Source organism: Callionymus lyra, chromosome 10, assembly GCF_982586985.1.
Source record: "Callionymus lyra chromosome 10, fCalLyr1.hap1.1, whole genome shotgun sequence".
In the NCBI taxonomy this organism is placed as follows: Eukaryota; Metazoa; Chordata; class Actinopteri; order Syngnathiformes; family Callionymidae; genus Callionymus; species Callionymus lyra.
Window position 1 is genome coordinate 1,260,825 of NC_141827.1, and position 23,677 is coordinate 1,284,501.

The window sequence follows — 23,677 nt, forward strand, 5'->3', positions numbered from 1 at the left end:
GTGCTTCTGTCGAGACCAACTTTGATATTTTCGTGTAAAAAGTTCGGATCAAAACCACCATTTGTGTGTCGCAGATAAACAGCGAGACGAGATCAGATGAGTCTCGTATCTTAATGGGATCCTCGCGCACGACATTCCCATTAACGCACACAACCCGCCAATTATGTAAATCAGAGCGCGGTCAGTGGCGGGAAGTTGCTGCGTCGACAGCGACGGTCACGTGTCGGCGCTCGAGGCGCTAATTGGCTGATACTTGTGCTGTAATTGTAGAGACTCGGTCAGGTTTCTTCACCTCCTCTTAACTAGTGTTCTTCTGTTCCCGGGATGCGCACGAGCGTGAGCGTGCACGTGAGGGTCCCGGAGCTTCAGGTGCACGAGCGTGAGCGTGCACGTGAGGGTCTTCAGGTGACCAATCAAAACAAGACTGTGTCATAAATACATTTTTAATGGTAATTACAGTTTTCAGGAGGAAACACGTTAGAGGCAGCTTCGGTTAGAAACGGGGTACCTCAGGGCGCCGTCCTTGAGTCACCAGTGAGATTCTTCAAGACCAGTTTGAGTTTGTTTAAAGTCAGTCAACATTAGTTAAAGTGTGTATAACTACTGACTAATACTTTGACGTCCCTTCGATGGTTTTCTTCTCCGTCTCAGCATCGAAACAGGAAGTCAGTCGATCAGACGTCTATGTACAGAATGTCTGGATGAAAAACTGTAGTTCATGGAGTGTTTACTTCAACACTGGATTACTGTAGTTCAAATACTGTCATGTACACAAGTACTCATGTCAAGTACACACTCATATATTTCCCTTTGATTATTTTGAGTGTTGTTTTGATTGTTTAAGCGCTTTGTGACCCTGGTCTGGAAAAGCGCTATAAATAAAAATTACTTACTTACTTACATACATTGAGGTGAATTTGAATAATGTGGGCGTGGCTGGTTTGACTGACAGGTCCATCAAAGGTTCATCATCTTGACCAGACTCTGGATAATTTAAATACCCAAGATGGCCGTCGCACCGTGTTTCTGTAACAACGTCACAGATAAACATATATAGATAAACATATAAAGATAAACATATATAGATAAACATATATGTTTAACACTATATTTGATACACGACTCTTTGAAAAATCGATTTTAAGAAAACTAGTTACATTTTTTCAGATTCCATTTTATTTTGCCTCCTTCGTTCTAAACGAATACATTTGACAGAATATGGTTTGGTTCAGTTTAAACAGTTTGTTAACCTAGTTAGTGAATCTAGTGACGTTGAAGCGTTGATTTGAGTGACAGCTGAGAAAGAACACAAAGAAAACAATCAAGTGTTTTAATCATTTATTTGTTGCTCACGGTCTTAAAAGTTTCACATCTTCTCTCAGGCGTTGGTTTCGACCCGAGCATCTCTTCCATCGACGCTCTGACGGCTTCGGTTCCGTCGCCGGTAGACGGAGGCGCTGGTCCTGAGCCGGTCCTCGGGGAAGCGAGAGCGTCTACCACAGACTCTGTCCACCCTCTATGACTAAGTTATGCCCTGTCATGTAGTCGGAGGCGTCACATGCCAAGTAGACCACTGCAGCCTGCAGGTCTGTCACTCGAGCCAGTCTTCCAGCAGGAATGTCTGACAGCCAGCGCTGCACCAGAGGCCTCAGATCCTGCGACTGGATGAGAGGAGTGTCAACGATCCCCCTGCAAGCACAGACGCCACAGAGAGGCATCAAGGCGCCGGAGTGACAGCATTTGTTTCACGGGCAAAAATAAACCCAATTATCTTCTGAACCGGCGTCACAGAGGTTCACCTGCCAATCAAAAGTGCTCGTCACCAAACATTCTTCAGTTTTATTTAGACTATTTTATCACTTTTTACTTCAAAACTTTAGATGCTGACGATCGGGAAGGGACAGAAATGAACACTGAAATAGAACATACCTCTGCCAAGGAGCTCATTTTGAAGAAGTTAAAGAAAATATACGATGAAATCAACAAAACCGAGATCTAAGAATGAGCTTCACGGTCCAAACGATTGTTCGTTCTGTTCCTGCTTCATATATCTTCTGTTCCTGCTTCATATATCGTCTGTTCCTGCTTCATATATCTTCTGTTCCTGCTTCATATATCTTCTGTTCCTGCTTCATATATCTTCTGTTCCTGCTTCATATATCTTCTGTTCCTGCTTCATACATCTTCCGTTCCTGCTTCATATATCTTCTGTTCCTGCTTCATATATCTTCAGTTCCTGCTTCATATATCTTCAGTTCCTGCTTCATATATCTTCTGTTCCTGCTTCATATATCTTCTGTTCCTGCTTCATACATCTTCCGTTCCTGCTTCATATATCTTCTGTTCCTGCTTCATATATCTTCTGTTCCTGCTTCATATATCTTCAGTTCCTGCTTCATAAATCTTCTGTTCCTGCTTCATATATCTTCTGTTCCTGCTTCATATATCTTCTGTTCCTGCTTCATATATCTTCTGTTCCTGCTTCATATATCTTCTGTTCCTGCTTCATATATCTTCAGTTCCTGCTTCATACATCTTCCGTTCCTGCTTCATATATCTTCAGTTCCTGCTTCATATATCTTCAGTTCCTGCTTCATATATCTTCTGTTCCTGCTTCATATATCTTCAGTTCCTGCTTCATACATCTTCAGTTCCTGCTTCATACATCTTCTGTTCCTGCTTCATATATCTTCTGTTCCTGCTTCATATATCTTCAGTTCCTGCCTCATATATCTTCAGTTCCTGCTTCATATGTTCTGTCTCTGCTTCATATATCTTCTGTTCCTGCTTCATATATCTTCTGTTCCTGCTTCATATATCTTCAGTTCCTGCCTCATATATCTTCAGTTCCTGCTTCATATGTTCTGTCTCTGCTTCATATATCTTCTGTTCCTGCTTCATATATCTTCAGTTCCTGCTTCATATATCTTCAGTTCCTGCTTCATACATCTTCCGTTCCTGCTTCATATATCTTCAGTTCCTGCTTCATATATCTTCAGTTCCTGCTTCATATGTTCTGTCTCTGCTTCATATATCTTTAGTTCCTGCTTCATATATCTTCAGTTCCTGCTTCATACATCTTCCGTTCCTGCTTCATATATCTTCTGTTCCTGCTTCATATATCTTCAGTTCCTGCTTCATATATGTTCTGTCTCTGCTTCATATATCTTCTGATAAATAGTGGTGTGATCAGCAGCAGTGAGAGGCCATTCAAGTGAACACTTTGAAACCTTCTTAAACATATTAAATGAAACCTTCACAACAACAGAGTCGATCTTAACGACGTTATATTTGTGTCTTCGTTCATCCGAGCGTAACATTTGGCTAAATTACCCGGAGCCGCCCGTGACACCTTGGTTAACATATTCCACCTCAATTATATTTCTCTTCATCCGTTATCTTCAACCTTCCCTGGCAATCAGAGCTGCTGTTCTCTCTCGGCCAATTTTCCAGATAATGCCTCTTATCGCCGGCGCGCGGTTAAAGTTGCCAATAGAATCCGACTCCAGTCAACCTCATGAGCACTAATTGTGTCGCTCGCTCTGCTCGGCATATTTACCCGCTGTCATCTCGCACAAACCCTCGCGCCGAGGCACCTGGAGCGCCAGGAATGGTCTCTTTGCAAATTAAAATTAGCAAACAAGCAGCTGATAAATAAGGCGAGGGAGGCGCGTGTGTGTTCGTCTTTGTTGGATGGTTGTGAGGCCGGATCGCTCGAGGGACGGAGCTTCTCCTCGGCTTCACACAAACACACACAAACAAAGCTCTATTGTTCGGCGACACATGAAGTCAGTTTGCACGTTTGATTTGCTAATTGAAAAGAACAATTAGCGAGTGTTTGGTTCGTTCATCCCCGAAGACGTCGTCTAATTAGGCTCGGATGCTTTGTTCGACTTAAATGAGCCGCTGAACGAGGCCCTTCACCAGAACCTGCCGATCCGTCTTCACGCCACGAGACGCCGCCGTGGTTCTGGATCCAACTTGAGAAAAGAGCGACTCACGGTGAGATGCAGTTGACTCGCACGCCTCGGTCCATCCACTCGCAGCCCAGGGTCTGCGTCAGCTTGACCACGCCGGCCTTGGACGTGTTGTAGCTCAGCTGCTTCTGAGGGTGAGGCACTGAAGAACAGACACGTGTCACTCTCGTGTGATTGACAGAAGCACGATCACCACAACTATGATTGACGCGTGACCAGAGATGTAAACATTTAAAGATTTGAGTTACAGTTATTGTCAATAAATCATGAATACATTTATTTGAATACAAACCCTACAAGAACAAGTCAATATTTTATGAAAGATACTTTTTCAGTTTTATTTCTATTTCGAGGGTTAAAAAAAACAAAAGATGTAAAGACGAGAAAAAAGACAAAAAATTGAACATGTTGGTTTCTGGCTCCCCCTAGTGTTAGAAGAGTTTCATTGTAAATGTCTAAGAAAAGCTCTTGTTTTATCTTGGTGGAAGCTCCTCTTGCTGACTTATAGAAATGAATGCAAGCGCCATCTCCAACTCACTTCCCTAAATCTGATCAAATGATAGAAGTAAATATACTATTGACACAAAAACAAAACTACGAGCGTCGGAATCAAACCAATTATTCAAAGAACAAATGATTTCAGAAGTTATTTGACTTCAAACCAAATGTAACAACAATGAAGAATGAACGGAAATGTTGCTTTTATTGTGACATCACCACAGATACGAGTCATGGTTGTAGTTCGGTTCGGAATATGGCAATGAACGAAATCTCCAAGTGTGTCGAGCCAAAAAGAACCAGAACCAAAGCAGACGATCGTCAGAACCACGTTCAGAAAACGTTTCTTGATCTCGGTGAAGCTTCGTCTGAATCTTCGTGTTCACGGTTCTCGACGTTACGTTACGACGCAGGAAAGTTGCCAACATGTTAAAGTGCATCCGTGTTTTTGTGTTGCTGCTCCATTAGCGACTCTCTGTGAATCCGCGTCAAGCTAATGGCCGAACACGTCCAGTTCGCTCGTTCAAACGGATCCATTTGTTCGCCGGCGCCGCCACAGATGCTGCCTCGGCAGGAGCCGCCGCGACCGGGGATCCTGCTCCGGCGGCGTTGATTAATCACGGCCAGGAAGGCTCCAAGTTACGAACAACTTTAGCAGTTAACCTCGTCACCCGCCGCTCGCGCTGCCAACTGGCGTCGGCGCGAGGCCGGGATGATGAATAACCGGGGGCGGGTCCGCGAGCGTCGGCGAGCAAAATATTTATTTATATATGGAGACGAGGTCGGGAGATGGTTGCCGCGGCGGCGAGATAGAGAAGGTTGAGCCGCGGACCTCGGCGGAGCTCAGAGCTTACACGCAGATTGAAGGTAAAATCCGACTTATCAGGACAGAAACACAGCTCAGGCTCTAATCCTCACTCAAGACCTGGTGATACAGCCTGAAAATACCATTGAGAAAACGCCTTCATCCTTTAAATAAACCTGCATTGATGTTTCTCCTCGTCTTAAAGAGCAGTAATCCCTGCGGCGGCCGCGGCGAGAGGAAGACAACACGCTCTTACAAAGACATTGATATTCTTCTGAGCGGATCAACAGTTCAAATGATGATTCCCCGGAACAAGCGGCTCAGATCCGCCGCCGTCGCCCCAGAAACGCGTCTTAAAGTTCAAGAAAAAACCTTCAAGTGAAGCAATTTTAACTTGAATGACGTTTGCCTGCCGCAGTGCATTGTGGGCCACCGGCTGCCGTTGACATGGCTGAGCGTAAAGGAGGGGTAGGTGAGCCTGAAAACGTTAAAGTTAGACCTCCTTTCTTCAGACTCTCCCCCGGAACGAAACGGCAACGATTCACTTGTTCTTTGAACAGGTAAGAAAACACCTGAAATCATAAAGAACTCAACAATGTTTTCAAAGTTTTTAACCATTTTTAACGTGTTTTACTCTTGAGTACGAACAGCTGCAGGATAATGTTTATAGTATTTAAGTTTTACACGATTCTACGCGTTATTAATACGTTTGAAACTTCTCTTCAATGAGTTGAATATGATTCTAAGAAATATCTCAAGTGTTTCAGGACGAATACTTCGACAAGTACAAGAAAGTACACGAGTGAAATACTTATGAATACTCCTCGTTTAAATACGAGGTATTATTTTTTTTTTTTAAACGATTAAAATCTCAGATTATATTCAAGAAGGTCAGAAAAGTGGAGGCAGTTTTTGTGGCGAACCTAGAAGAAGTATTTAAAAAGTATTTGTACCTGCAGTCGATCCATAAATCTACTCTAGTCAGAGAGTGTTTGCTTTAGTAAAGATTCCAAATGTAACTTTTCATTATTTATGTGTAATGTTTGAGTTGTTTAAAGAAGTTTTATCTCCTGGCAGTGTTTTTTAAATATAAATATTAATCCATAAATGCACTTAAAGCAAATATGTTTAACATTTTACTTATATTTTCTGTGACATCGATTCATCATCGAACATATTTCTAGATGTTGTTAAAGTTGTCACGTTGTCAGGACGACCGCGGTGTCATGTGACTTCACCGGCTCATGCTGTATTTGGCAACGACGCAAGGATATGTTGCAGTTACACCTTCCTGACCCAAGAGGTCACTAGAAACAACATTTTAAACATACTTTAGGTTTTTCTACCCTCGTGTCGAGGGTCAGAGTCATCGGTTCTTATTGTAGACTAAAATGTTTGTTCATTTTAGTGTAGCGACGATCACTTCCTAGTATTTACGTGTTAACTCAGTGTTTAAGCCGTCAGTGCTGTCGGTGCGAACAGGAAGTCACGTTTCCTAAGGTTGTCCTCAGAGTTGTTGGCCGTCGTTCAAGAAAGTGTAATTGTATTTTTGTATTGTGTGCGTGTCGCGTATAAACACTCGTTCTATCAGCAGATGGACAGAACCGTGTCGTTGTAGGTTTTAATGGGTCGTTGACGGCGCCGCTCACAAGGTCTCGCGACACATTATGACAATATCAGGAGCAGATGTCGGCGCCGACAAGGAAAGTCCGTCCGGACCCGAGTAATGTGAGTCGTTGATCATTCCTAACAAAGCCTCTGTTTACCGGCTCGCTCGGGGTCACGGGCGGCGCCCGGACCGGGTCCATATGCTGCTGGTTCTAGCGGCGAGCGGAGCGACTGCTGATGAACCCGTTCGGAGGAACTGGCTCCAGAATCTCTTCCTGCTCCAGCGACCCGCGGCGCAGGAACGACTCGAGGGTTCGGATCCTCAGATGTTTGTTATGATGCAAAAGTGCTTCACGAGATGCAATCACAACACTTTTGTTTCCTCTAATCCGTCACAACTTATTGGTCGTTGTTCTGCAGACGAACAATGAAGTCCTGGCTTCGCTCGCCGGAGGATTAAGACGAAGAGACGCAGCAGAGAATCAACTCACCGATGAGACTCGCCATCGACGCCGTGTTGATGATGTTGCCGGAGCCTTGTTTCAGCATCACTCGCCCGGCCGCCTGACACACACAGACACACACTTCAACACACATAGACACACACTTCAACACACATAGACACACACTTCAACACACATAGACACACACAGACACACACTTCAACACACATCAACACACATAGACACACACATCGATACACACATCGACACACACAGACACACACATCAACACACACATCAACACACACATCAACACACACATAGACACACACATCAACACACACATCAACACACACATCAACACAAACATCGATACAAACATCGACACACACATCAACACACACATCAACACACATCGACACACACATCGACACACACATCGCAAACACATCGACACACACATCAACACACGTCACACACATGTCACACACACATCACACACACATAGACACACGCTTCAACACACACATCAACACAAACATCGACACACACATCAACACACATCGACACACACATCAACACACATTGACACACACATCGACACACACATTAACACACACATCTACACACACATCAACACACGTCACACACACATCTACACACACATCAACACACACATCAACACACACATCGACACACACATAAACACACACATACACACACATCAACACACACCAACACAAATATCAACACACACATCAACACAAACACATTCTCAAGGCAGCGACACACACATCAACACAAACACCAGTGGTTCACAATCTTACGTGTGTGTAGTTCATGACACACAACTGCTTTGAAAAACACTTTTCTGTGTACTTACGAGTAAATTATACTCGCGATAATAATAATAATAATATAAAGATTTTAAGATTTTAATATTGAGATCATTTGATGAAAGATTCGTCGTAAACTAAACACGTTTTGAATTAAATAAAAAACAATCTGTGTTTAAGAAAAACATAAATAGATTAATTTCTTCTCTTCAGTGAAAATGTTCACTAGTTTATTATATTTATACTAGTTTTATTTATTAACTTATGATGAAGAAAACATTTTCTTTTAGATTATTGATTATTTATTTCAATTTTATGTTTTTTTTTTAATGTGTCAATTTGATTTAAACAAATACTAGTATTGTTGATTGAATACAGATTATACTAACCATATATATATATATATATATATATATATATACATGTATATATATATGGTTTGTCGTGAGGTGAGCGATATAAAACTGTCCAGCAGGGGGACTGTGTTGCTCAAAAGCTCAGATGAATGAAAGTCAATATAAAGTTATTTCACGGTTTGAAGGTTTCATCGAGAATTAATGTGTCTTTCTTGTTCTCTCATCAACACACACACACTAAATAACACACACACACGGACTACTTAACACAGGCACACACACACCACACACACACACACACACTAAATAACACACACAAACGGACTACTTAACACACACACACACGGACTACTTAACACAGGCACACACACACACACACACACACACACACACACACACACACACACACACACACACACACACACACACACACACACACACACACACACACACACACACACACACACACACACACACACACACACACACACGCACACACACACCACACACACACACACACACACTAAATAACACATGCATATACACACAAACTACACACACACACACAGACACACACACACTGAATAACACATGCGTGCACACATAAACTAACACACGCACACACAAACTAACACACACGCACACTAAATAACAAACGCGCACACACATACTAACTAAAACACACACACACTAAATAACACACACGCTAAATAACACACACACACACACTAAATAACACACACTCGCTAAATAACACACATGCACACACATACTAACTAAAACAGGCACACACTAAATAACACACACACGCTAAATAACACACACACACACACTAAATAACACGCACTCGCTAAATAACACACATGCACACAAACCAATACACACACTAACTAAAACCCACACGCACTAACTAAAACACACACACACTAACTAAAAGTCACACACACACTAACTAAAACACACAAACACACACATTCACACTAACTAAAACACACACGCACACACTCACACACACACACACTAACTTAAACACACACACACACATTCACACTAACTTAAACACACACACACACACCAACTAAAACACACACACACACACTCACACACTAACTTAAACACACACACACACATTCACACTAACTTAAACACACACGCACACACACAAACTTAAACACACACACACACATTAACACTAACTTAAACACAAACACACACCAATTAAAACACACACACTAACTTAAACACACACACACACACACATTCACACTAACTAAAACACACACACACACATTCACACTAACTAAAACACACACACACACACTAACTTAAACACTCACACACACACACCTGGCAGCACAGGAAGGTTCCTCTCAGGTTGACGTCGAAGGTTCTGTTCCACTCGTCTAGACTCGTGTCTTCACTCGCAGAATTATAATTCACTCCTGCGTTGTTGACGCCGACGTCGATTCTTCCCCAGCTGGACGTGATGCTGTCAATCATCCTGAGGACGTCCGTCTGCAGGCTGATGTCGGCGCAGACGGACATGGACGTGATGCCTGTTGACGAATAACAACGACAAACATTCAAGTTACTTTCTGTCGAGTAATAAACATGTTCAAGTAAATGTTTCTTTCTTGACACGTTCATGTTCTAATAAATAACAATAAACTAATAACAAGCTTCAAGATCAACTTTTGCACAGAAGTAAGAAAAATAAATATAAATAAAGCGACAACATTGACTTGATTATAAAATATATAAGTTATTAAATATTGAAATAAGGAGAATATTTTTTTGTTACTTTAATGACATATTATTTTGATAAACTGTGTTTTATAAGAAAACACGACAGAAAATATGATTTAAAACTAAATCATTCAAGAGCTTGTGTTGCTACAGTTTTAAATGAGAATCAAACCAACACAAGTAGAACAATTCCGTTGATAAAAACGTGGTAAATCGATGAATTAAACGAATAAAAATGTTGGTTTATTTCATTTATTAACACGAGGTTGGATTTAAAGCTCAGCTCGTGATTTTGTCCTTTCATATGCTGCCCTCTAGCGGCACGACTGTGCACTTGTCGTGTAGCCTGAACGAATACTTGAGTCTAAAGAAAGAAATGTTTGTAAAACAAAATAAACATGAATTAAATCATGGGTTGAAGAACAGAAAGGTAGGATTTGACATTGAATCTAAGTTGAATCAAAGTTTGTCACAGTGACCCAGACGAGGTTTGTTATGAGAAGTGAACTCGTGTTGACGTTAAACAATCTTCTCCTGCTGTTGTTGACTTTCGTTTATCTTCCTGACATTTCATCTTAAGTTGCGTCGAGTCTTCTTTGAACTCTTTTGTTTTTAAGTACGATAAGTTAGTCTCGATAAACTTTTATAATCGGGCACATCTTGAGACGACTATAGCAGGTCATGTGACTCAAGTCCAGACAAAAACAATGATATAAACAAATGTTTTTTAAGTCAAATCTTTTGTTGATCATTTATTTCACATTTACAGGGACTTTTAAAGATAATTGAATATTCTCTGATCTCACTTTATCTTTAGTTAAACCAGGATGATGAGGTTTTATTGGTTTTTTATGGGTAAGTTTTAGGATCAGTTTAGTAGGTGAACTTTATTCAAACTATGTTACGTTTCATATGCTGTGTCTCAAATCACATACTTCTCTTAGTATACTAGAAGTTAGTATCATCAGGATAGTGTACGTACTAACTAGTAACTAATCCTCCACAGATAGTATGTCTCAAACATACTTCTCTTAGTATACTAGAAGTTAGTATCATCAGGATAGTGTACGTACTAACTAGTAACTAATCCTCCACAGATAGTATGTCTCAAACATACTTCTCTTAGTATACTAGAAGTTAGTATCATCAGGATAGTGTACGTACTAACTAGTAACTAATCCTCCACAGATAGTATGTCTCAAACATACTTCTCTTAGTATACTAGAAGTTAGTATCATCAGGATAGTGTACGTACTAACTAGTAACTAATCCTCCACAGATAGTATGTCTCAAATCACATACTTCTCTTAGTATACTAGAAGTTAGTATCATCAGGATAGTGTGTGTACTAACTAGTAACTAATCCTCCACAGATAGTATGTCTCAAACATACTTCTCTTAGTATACTAGAAGTTAGTATCATCAGGATAGTGTACGTACTAACTAGTAACTAATCCTCCACAGATAGTATGTCTCAAATCACATACTTCTCTTAGTATACTAGAAGTTAGTATCATCAGGATAGTGTACGTACTAACTAGTAACTAATCCTCCACAGATAGTATGTCTCAAACATACTTCTCTTAGTGTACTAGAAGTTAGTATCATCAGGATAGTGTACGTACTAACTAGTAACTAATCCTCCACAGATAGTATGTCTCAAATCACATACTTCTCTTAGTATACTAGAAGTTAGTATCATCAGGATAGTGTACATACTAACTAGTAACTAATCCTCCACAGATAGTATGTCTCAAACATACTTCTCTTAGTATACTAGAAGTTAGTATCATCAGGATAGTGTACGTACTAACTAGTAACTAATCCTCCACAGATAGTATGTCTCAAACATACTTCTCTTAGTATACTAGAAGTTAGTATCATCAGGATAGTGTACGTACTAACTAGTAACTAATCCTCCACAGATAGTATGTCTCAAACATACTTCTCTTAGTATACTAGAAGTTAGTATCATCAGGATAGTGTACGTACTAACTAGTAACTAATCCTCCACAGATAGTATGTCTCAAACATACTTCTCTTAGTATACTAGAAGTTAGTATCATCAGGATAGTGTACGTACTAACTAGTAACTAATCCTCCACAGATAGTATGTCTCAAACATACTTCTCTTAGTATACTAGAAGTTAGTATCATCAGGATAGTGTACGTACTAACTAGTAACTAATCCTCCACAGATAGTATGTCTCAAACATACTTCTCTTAGTATACTAGAAGTTAGTATCATCAGGATAGTGTACGTACTAACTAGTAACTAATCCTCCACAGATAGTATGTCTCAAATCACATACTTCTCTTAGTATACTAGAAGTTAGTATCATCAGGATAGTGTGTGTACTAACTAGTAACTAATCCTCCACAGATAGTATGTCTCAAACATACTTCTCTTAGTATACTAGAAGTTAGTATCATCAGGATAGTGTACGTACTAACTAGTAACTAATCCTTCACAGATAGTATGTCTCAAACATACTTCTCTTAGTATACTAGAAGTTAGTATCATCAGGATAGTGTAAGTACTAACTAGTAACTAATCCTCCACAGATAGTATGTCTCAAACATACTTCTCTTAGTGTACTAGAAGTTAGTATCATCAGGATAGTGTACGTACTAACTAGTAACTAATCCTCCACAGATAGTATGTCTCAAATCACATACTTCTCTTAGTATACTAGAAGTTAGTATCATCAGGATAGTGTACATACTAACTAGTAACTAATCCTCCACAGATAGTATGTCTCAAACATACTTCTCTTAGTATACTAGAAGTTAGTGTCATCAGGATAGTGTACGTACTAACTAGTAACTAATCCTCCACAGATAGTATGTCTCAAACATACTTCTCTTAGTATACTAGAAGTTAGTATCATCAGGATAGTGTACGTACTAACTAGTAACTAATCCTCCACAGATAGTTTGTCTCAAACATACTTCTCTTAGTATACTCGAAGTTAGTATCATCAGGATAGTGTACGTACTAACTAGTAACTAATCCTCCACAGATAGTATGTCTCAAACATACTTCTCTTAGTATACTAGAAGTTAGTACGCATCAGGATAGTGTACGTACTAACTAGTAACTAATCCTCCACAGATAGTATGTCTCAAACATACTTCTCTTAGTATACTAGAAGTTAGTACGCATCAGGATAGTGTACGTACTAACTAGTAACTAATCCTCCACAGATAGTATGTCTCAAACATACTTCTCTTAGTATACTAGAAGTTAGTATGCATCAGGATAGTGTACGTACTAACTAGTAACTAATCCTCCACAGATGGCATGTCTCAAACATACTTCTCTTAGTATACTAGAAGTTAGTATCATCAGGATAGTGTACGTACTAACTAGTAACTAATCCTCCACAGATAGTTTGTCTCAAACATACTTCTCTTAGTATACTAGAAGTTAGTATCATCAGGATAGTGTACGTACTAACTAGTAACTAATCCTCCACAGATAGTATGTCTCAAACATACTTCTCTTAGTATACTAGAAGTTAGTATCATCAGGATAGTGTACGTATTAACTAGTAACTAATCCTCCACAGATAGTTTGTCTCAAACATACTTCTCTTAGTATACTAGAAGTTAGTATCATCAGGATAGTGTACGTACTAACTAGTAGCTAATCCTCCACAGATAGTATGTCTCAAACATACTTCTCTTAGTATACTAGAAGTTAGTATGCATCAGGATAGTGTACGTACTAACTAGTAACTAATCCTCCAAAGATGGTATGTCTCAAACATACTTCTCTTAGTATACTAGAAGTTAGTATCATCAGGATAGTGTGCGTACTAACTAGTAACTAATCCTCCACAGATAGTTTGTCTCAAACATACTTCTCTTAGTATACTAGAAGTTAGTATCATCAGGATAGTGTACGTACTAACTAGTAACTAATCCTCCACAGATAGTATGTCTCAAACATACTTCTCTTAGTATACTAGAAGTTAGTATCATCAGGATAGTGTGCGTACTAACTAGTAACTAATCCTCCACAGATAGTATGTCTCAAACATACTTCTCTTAGTATACTAGAAGTTAGTGTCATCAGGATAGTGTACGTACTAACTAGTAACTAATCCTCCACAGATAGTATGTCTCAAACATACTTCTCCTAGTATACTAGAAGTTAGTATCATCAGGATAGTGTACGTACTAACTAGTAACTAATCCTCCACAGATAGTTTGTCTCAAACATACTTCTCTTAGTATACTAGAAGTTAGTATCATCAGGATAGTGTACGTACTAACTAGTAACTAATCCTCCACAGATAGTATGTCTCAAATCACATACTTCTCTTAGTATACTAGAAGTTAGTGTCATCAGGATAGTGTACGTACTAACTAGTAACTAATCCTCCACAGATAGTATGTCTCAAACATACTTCTCTTAGTATACTAGAAGTTAGTATCATCAGGATAGTGTGCGTACTAACTAGTAACTAATCCTCCACAGATAGTTTGTCTCAAACATACTTCTCTTAGTATACTAGAAGTTAGTATCATCAGGATAGTGTACGTACTAACTAGTAACTAATCCTCCACAGATAGTTTGTCTCAAACATATTTCTCTTAGTATACTAGAAGTTAGTATCATCAGGATAGTGTACGTACTAACTAGTAACTAATTCTCCACAGATAGTATGTCTCAAACATACTTCTCTTAGTATACTAGAAGTTAGTATCATCAGGATAGTGTACGTACTAACTAGTAACTAATCCTCCACAGATAGTATGTCTCAAACATACTTCTCTTAGTATACTAGAAGTTAGTATCATCAGGATAGTGTACGTACTAACTAGTAACTAATCCTCCACAGATAGTATGTCTCAAACATACTTCTCTTAGTATACTAGAAGTTAGTATGCATCAGGATAGTGTACGTACTAACTAGTAACTAATCCTCCACAGATAGTTTGTCTCAAATCAAACTCTGCTGCTACAAACTAACAGGAAATGACGCGACAGCTTCTTCTTCTACTACTATTTAACGATGGTTTCAAACCAGCTGTAGGAACACTAGCGACACCTGCTTGCAGCACGTTTGGTTTGGGAGTAGAAATGGGGAAAAAATATGATAATCTAAATATTTGCGAGATATTTAAGCTGGTATCAGCAGCGAAGACGTGTTTATCCTTCTACTGCTGCTGATATATATATATATATATATATATATATATATATATATATAATGTCACTATGATGGCGGCCGTTTAGGGTAGATAGTAAGACTGGTGCTGTGTCTCAAATCACATACTTGTGTACTCTAAGTTAGTATTTTTAGTGCGTAAGTGCGTCTCAATTCTTAGTATGTAAAGTTAGTACTCCATACACACTAGATTGTCATAAAACGCCCACAAAACTGAGTATGAATCGATGGGACACTTTCTGCACTAAACGGCTCCATCTTAGTGACGTTGTAAACGGAAGTTACGTCATATATATATATATATATATATATATTCATATACTTACAGGTGTATTTTCAGCAGCATTAGGAGGATAAACACGTCTTCGCTGCTGATACCATCTTAAATATCTCGTCAATATTTCGATTCTCATATTTTTTCTTTATTTCTTCTTCCAAACCAAACGTGCTGCCAGCAGGTGTCGCTAGTGTTCCTACAGCTGGTTGAAACCATCGTTAAATAGAAGTAGAAGAAGAAGCTGTCGCGTCATTTCCTGTTAGTTTGTAGCAGCAGAGTTTGATTTGAGACAAACTATCTGTGGAGTATTAGTTACTAGTTAGTACGTACACTATCCTGATGATACTAACTTCTAGTATACTAAGAGAGGTATGTTTGAGACATACTATCTGTGGAGGATTAGTTACTAGTTAGTACGTACACTATCCTGATGATACTAACTTCTAGTATACTAAGAGAAGTATGTTTGAGACATACTATCTGTGGAGGATTAGTTACTAGTTAGTACGTACACTATCCTGATGATACTAACTTCTAGTGTACTAAGAGAAGTATGTTTGAGACATACTATCTGTGGAGGATTAGTTACTAGTTAGTACGTACACTATCCTGATGCATACTAACTTCTAGTATACTAAGAGAAGTATGTTTGAGACATACTATCTGTGGAGGATTAGTTACTAGTTAGTACGTACACTATCCTGATGATACTAACTTCTAGTACACTAAGAGAAGTATGTTTGAGACATACTATCTGTGGAGGATTAGTTACTAGTTAGTACGTACACTATCCTGATGATACTAACTTCTAGTGTACTAAGAGAAGTATGTTTGAGACATACTATCTGTGGAGGATTAGTTACTAGTTAGTACGTACACTATCCTGATGATACTAACTTCTAGTATACTAAGAGAAGTATGTTTGAGACATACTATCTGTGGAGGATTAGTTACTAGTTAGTACGTACACTATCCTGATGATACTAACTTCTAGTATACTAAGAGAAGTATGTTTGAGACATACTATCTGTGGAGGATTAGTTACTAGTTAGTACGTACACTATCCTGATGATACTAACTTCTAGTATACTAAGAGAAGTATGTTTGAGACATACTATCTGTGGAGGATTAGTTACTAGTTAGTACGCACACTATCCTGATGATACTAACTTCTAGTATACTAAGAGAAGTATGTTTGAGACATACTATCTGTGGAGGATTAGTTACTAGTTAGTACGTACACTATCCTGATGCATACTAACTTCTAGTATACTAAGAGAAGTATGTTTGAGACATACTATCTGTGGAGGATTAGTTACTAGTTAGTACGTACACTATCCTGATTATACTAATTTCTAGTATACTAAGAGAAGTATGTTTGAGACATACTATCTGTGGAGGATTAGTTACTAGTTGGTACGTACACTATCCTGATGCATACTAACTTCTAGTATACTAAGAGAAGTATGTTTGAGACATACTATCTGTGGAGGATTAGTTACTAGTTAGTAGGTACACTATCCTGATGATACTAACTTCTAGTATACTAAGAGAAGTATGTTTGAGACATACTATCTGTGGAGGATTAGTTACTAGTTAGTATGTACACTATCCTGATGATACTAACTACTAGTATACTAAGAGAAGTATGTTTGAGACATACTATCTGTGGAGGATTAGTTACTAGTTAGTACGTACACTATCCTGATGATACTAACTTCTAGTATACTAAGAGAAGTATGTTTGAGACATACTATCTGTGGAGGATTAGTTACTAGTTAGTACGTACACTATCCTGATGATACTAACTTCTAGTATACTAAGAGAAGTATGTTTGAGACATACTATCTGTGGAGGATTAGTTACTAGTTAGTACGTACATTATCCTGATGATACTAACTTCTAGTATACTAAGAGAAGTATGTTTGAGACATACTATCTGTGGAGGATTAGTTACTAGTTAGTACGTACACTATCCTGATGATACTAACTTCTAGTATACTAAGAGAAGTATGTGATTTGAGACATACTATCTGTGGAGGATTAGTTACTAGTTAGTACGTACACTATCCTGATGCATACTAACTTCTAGTATACTAAGAGAAGTATGTTTGAGACATACTATCTGTGGAGGATTAGTTACTAGTTAGTACGTACACTATCCTGATGATACTAACTTCTAGTATACTAAGAGAAGTATGTTTGAGACATACTATCTGTGGAGGATTAGTTACTAGTTAGTTCGTACACTATCCTGATGCATACTAACTTCTAGTATACTAAGAGAAGTATGTTTGAGACATACTATCTGTGGAGGATTAGTTACTAGTTAGTACGTACACTATCCTGATGATACTAACTTCTAGTATACTAAGAGAAGTATGTTTGAGACATACTATCTGTGGAGGATTAGTTACTAGTAAGTACGTACACTATCCTGATGATACTAACTTCTAGTATACTAAGAGAAGTATGTTTGAGACATACTATCTGTGGAGGATTAGTTACTAGTTAGTACGTACACTATCCTGATGATACTAACTTCTAGTATACTAAGAGAAGTATGTTTGAGACATACTATCTGTGGAGGATTAGTTACTAGTTAGTACGTACACTATCCTGATGATACTAACTTCTAGTATACTAAGAGTAGTATGTTTGAGACATACTATCTGTGGAGGATTAGTTACTAGTTAGTACATACACTATCCTGATGATACTAACTTCTAGTATACTAAGAGTAGTATGTTTGAGATATACTATCTGTGGAGGATTAGTTACTAGTTAGTACGTACACTATCCTGATGATACTAACTTCTAGTATACTAAGAGAAGTATGTTTGAGACATACTATCTGTGGAGGATTAGTTACTAGTTAGTACGTACACTATCCTGATGATACTAACTTCTAGTATACTAAGAGAAGTATGTTTGAGACATACTATCTGTGGAGGATTAGTTACTAGTTAGTACGTACACTATCCTGATGCATACTAACTTCTAGTATACTAAGAGAAGTATGTGAAACAGCAATAGTGTTCGTGGTTTGAGGCCCAGAGCAAGAGGCGCTACCTAGTGGTGTGAGTGTGTAACAACACAACGGTGTGTGTTCCTAAAGTAGAAACTAGTGAATGAAAAACACACTAAAGGTCGTTAAACTACGTTTGCTTCTGAGCGTCGACTGACCTTTGACATGAAGCTCTCGGGCGACGGCCTCGGCCTTCACCGGGTCCAGGTCCACGACGGCCACTTTGGCTCCTGCTTCGCCGAGAGCGTGAGCGAAGCCTCGACCGATGCCTTGACCGGCGCCCGTCACGTACGCCACCTTCCCGTCCAGTCGCATCCGGTCCAGGATGGTGCGACCTTTCACCCCTCGGAAGACGTCGTCGTCCGTGACGCCGACCTGAACCACGGGTCCAGAGACGGAACGTTAGGATCATGACCTGGACACACACCTGGACACACACCTGCACACACACACCTGCGCTCCTGGACTCGCCACGCGGCGGATCACGCTGATGCCGTCTCTGAGAGGAAGGATGACCTTGAGAAGAACACGTGTTATCAGAGGCGAGGCCAGGAGGTCGAACATCTACCTGCTCCACCCGCGGGTCTTCAGCCACGAAGCGGTTGAAGTCTCTGAGCGCCAGAGCGTTCTGGTCCGTGGTGTCGTCCAGATACACGCGACCTTTGAACAGAGTGTTGTCCACACACATGACCCCGTGCGACCTCAGCAGGTTCAGGTCCAGGATCATGTTGTAATAGTTGATGTAGTTGCTTTTGTCTGCGTCGATGAACACGAAGTCAAACTGCTCGCCCTTCGCCGCCAGTTCCTGTCCAGACATTAGACGCGAGTGACGTCATGTTGTCACAACCAAGGTCAACGTTTACTTAACAAACGTTACGTTAGAAGAACGTCTATGACCTTTTACAGTGTTTCTGGATTTATTTAAAAACATCTTTTAGATCATGACCTTCAAGTCTCTCATGTCGACTAATGTTAATAGAAATCATCCTGAGAACTTAAACACGAACACGCACTAAAACACACACACACACCAACTAAAACACACACTAACTTAAACACACACACACACTAACTAAAACACACACGATCACACACACGATCACACACACGATCACACACTAACTAAAACACACACACACTAAAACACACACACACACTAACTAAAACAAACACACACACACTAACTAAAACACACACACTAAAACACACACACACACTAACTAAAAAACACACACACACACTAACTAAAACACGCACACACACACACAAACACACACTAAAACAGATACACACTAAATAACACACGACCACTAAATAACACGCACACACAAACACACACTAAAACACACACACACTAACTAAAACACACACACAAACACACACTAAAACACACACACACACTAAAACAGACACACACTAAATAACACAAATGCACACAAACCAATACACAAACACACTTAAACGCACACACACGAACACACACTAAATAAAACACACGCATGCGCACACGGACAAATTAACACACCCACACACGCTACACACGCACACACACAAACTACACACACACACACTAAATAACACACACACAATAAATAACACACACGCACACACACTCACACTAAATAACACATGCGCGCGCGACAACAACGAGCTCCGGTCGCTACATGAAAATGAACAAACACTTGTGTCTCTAAGAAGATTAAATAGAAACATGATAGAAGTTAGCAACACCATCAACCGGTCGTGTCTGGATCGACGACGTTCTTCTCTCGCACCTGCAGGACGTCCAGAGCTGATCCGATCTTCACCGAGATCTTCTCTCCGTGAGGCGACATGTGGAAGAACGGCCGAGCGAACTGTTCCAGGTACGACTCCAGCTCGAGGGCCACCAGACGCCCGCCCTCAGGGAGACCCTCCGCCATGGACAGAGCTCCGTAGCCCGTGAACATCCCGACCTCCAGGACCCTCTCGGCCCGACTCAGGTGGACCAGCATCTTCAGGGTCTGGCCTGTCAAAATAAAACCAAAATAAAAGCCTCTGCAATGAACTGGATTTTAAGTCACGACTAAAAAGGTGAAATTAAACAGAAGAATATTTAGATTAAAACGAGTGAAAACTATCTTGTGATGATTGAAGAGTTTATTATGATTTTATTCATGTTTTATTATTGTTGCTGTGATTATTAATATAACATGTGAAGGTTCATCTCATCATAATTATTTAACTCTCTGTTAGCAGTTTGAAGATATAAAAGATAAAAGATAAAACCTTCCACGTGTCCAGTGATGCACTCCTTAGGAAGACGGAACTTTGTCTTTCCATCTTTGAAGACTTGATCCCAGTCGTGAGTCACGGTCGCTCTGCAGGTGAAGCTCAGATCATTCCTTTCATTTCAACTTCCTGCTCCAAGTCTTACCTGAAGAGCTGAGCCAGAGGCTCGCTCTCCTTCGTGCTCATCCTCTCCAGGTACCGGTCCAGACCCGAGGCCACGTTCAGGGCCTCGTTCAGGAGGAAGTCCAGCTCTTTGTGGTCGTGTTGAGACGCCAACGACGACGCTTTCGTCAGGAGGTCCAGCAGCACCTCCACAGGTGTGTCAGGAACTACAGGTGTGATCAACGTGTCACTTTATCAATGCTTTTGTGATGTTTAGAATATCAGAAAAACACACACACTAACTAAAACACACACACACACAAACTAAACACAAACACACACACTAACTAAAACACATACACACACAAACTAAACACAAACACACACACACACAAACTAAACACAAACACACACACTAACTAAAACACATACACACACAAACTAAACACAAACACACACACACACAAACTAAACACAAACACACACACTAACTAAAACACACACACATACTAAAACACACTAAAACACACACACACTAACTAAAACACACACATACACTAACTAACACACACACTAACTAAAACAATCACACACTAACTAAAACACACACACACTAACTAAAACACACGCACGCATGAACACACCCACTAAATAACACACGCACACACACACACTAAATAACACACACGCACACAAACCAATACACACACTAACTTAAACACACACACACACAAACACACACTAACTAAAACACAAATGCACACACGGAGTAATTAAAACAGGCACACACACACAAACTACACACGCACACACACTTTTTGTCAACATGTGTGTGTTTCAGATGTAATGATAATCATGTGAGATTTGTATCAATGAACTGATCAGTAAAACACGTTTGATCTCAAAATTGAATGAAACGAGAATCAAATCAAAACTGAAGGATTTTCTTTGACTTTTTTCTCTTTCAGTTTCTATCACAACTTTAAAATAACCACACGCGCACACGCGCGCGCACTCAGCTGTCAGTCACCGGACACTCGAGCGAATCAAAAAAATCAATAATCCTGGTTTATGTTAAAGTATCGATCTTACCTTTATCTGCAGACATGCTGGCGATCGAAGGGCGTGACGTCACGAACACGTGGTTATAAAACCTCGAAAACTGACGACGTTACGTTAGATTTTCTTACACAACTGAGCGAGTTATTCAACAACACAACTACACGTGTGAACGAGTGCGTTTGTGTAACTTTAGGAACTCGTTTTGACCTTCGAGGGTTAAAAAAAAAAGAAGGTTTCATCCAACCAGAAGTCCTCGCACGCACGCGCACGCGCACAAACACTCCAAGCTTTCTATATATTATTATATGTATTGTTGTCACTTTTTATCTTAATCATTACAAACAACATAAACATTAAAAAGCTCTTAGTATTAATTATTAATTAAAATGTGTTTAAAATGATCTAAATTCTAAAAGAGAGTTTTGATTGCATCAAAGTATTATTTTTATCAATGATGTGGAGAATTATTTTCAACAAAACTCTTTATTATCAGAGTCTTGAAGTCACGACACACAAATCAAACCTTAAAGGAGCCCGGGTCTGAAGCTCCCACACATTTATATCATTGTTCATTTGTTTGTTCTCTCAGCAGCTGGAAAAATGTCTTAAATTATACATTGTATTGTTAAAAGTTAAAACTGTTCAAATCACATCTTCTCTTAGTATACTAGAAGTTAGTATCATCAGGATAGTGTACGTACTAACTAGTAACTAATCCTCCACAGATAGTATGTCTCAAATCACATACTTCTCTTAGTATACTAGAAGTTAGTATCATCAGGATAGTGTACGTACTAACTAGTAACTAATCCTCCACAGATAGTATGTCTCAAACATACTTCTCTTAGTATACTAGAAGTTAGTATCATCAGGATAGTGTACGTACTAACTAGTAACTAATCCTCCACAGATAGTATGTCTCAAACATACTTCTCTTAGTATACTAGAAGTTAGTATCATCAGGATAGTGTACGTACTAACTAGTAACTAATCCTCCACAGATAGTATGTCTCAAACATACTTCTCTTAGTATACTAGAAGTTAGTATCATCAGGATAGTGTACGTACTAACTAGTAACTAATCCTCCACAGATAGTATGTCTCAAACATACTTCTCTTAGTATACTAGAAGTTAGTATCATCAGGGTAGTGTACGTACTAACTAGTAACTAATCCTCCACAGATAGTATGTCTCAAACATACTTCTCTTAGTATACTAGAAGTTAGTATCATCAGGATAGTGTACGTACTAACTAGTAACTAATCCTCCACAGATAGTATGTCTCAAACATACTTCTCTTATTATACTAGAAGTTAGTATCATCAGGATAGTGTACGTACTAACTAGTAACTAATCCTCCACAGATAGTATGTCTCAAACATACTTCTCTTATTATACTAGAAGTTAGTATCATCAGGATAGTGTACATACTAACTAGTAACTAATCCTCCACAGATAGTATGTCTCAAACATACTTCTCTTAGTAT

General features: G+C 39.3%; 1 protein-coding gene across 1 annotated transcript; it reads right to left on the bottom strand.

Moving 5' to 3' along the window:
• Nucleotides 1-1,323: 1,323 nt before the first annotated feature.
• LOC148069848 (uncharacterized) lies at nt 1,324-22,361 on the bottom strand. Its single transcript, XM_087800874.1, has 11 exons — nt 22,220-22,361; nt 21,171-21,354; nt 21,023-21,114; nt 20,530-20,762; nt 19,323-19,559; nt 19,208-19,270; nt 18,913-19,129; nt 9,871-10,079; nt 7,380-7,452; nt 4,002-4,119; nt 1,324-1,689 (listed from the first exon to the last, which is right to left on the bottom strand). Exons 1-11 carry the CDS (start codon nt 22,233-22,235, stop codon nt 1,494-1,496), a joined length of 1,638 nt encoding a protein of 545 aa, XP_087657000.1. The 5' UTR covers nt 22,236-22,361; the 3' UTR covers nt 1,324-1,493.
• Nucleotides 22,362-23,677: the final 1,316 nt, after the last annotated feature.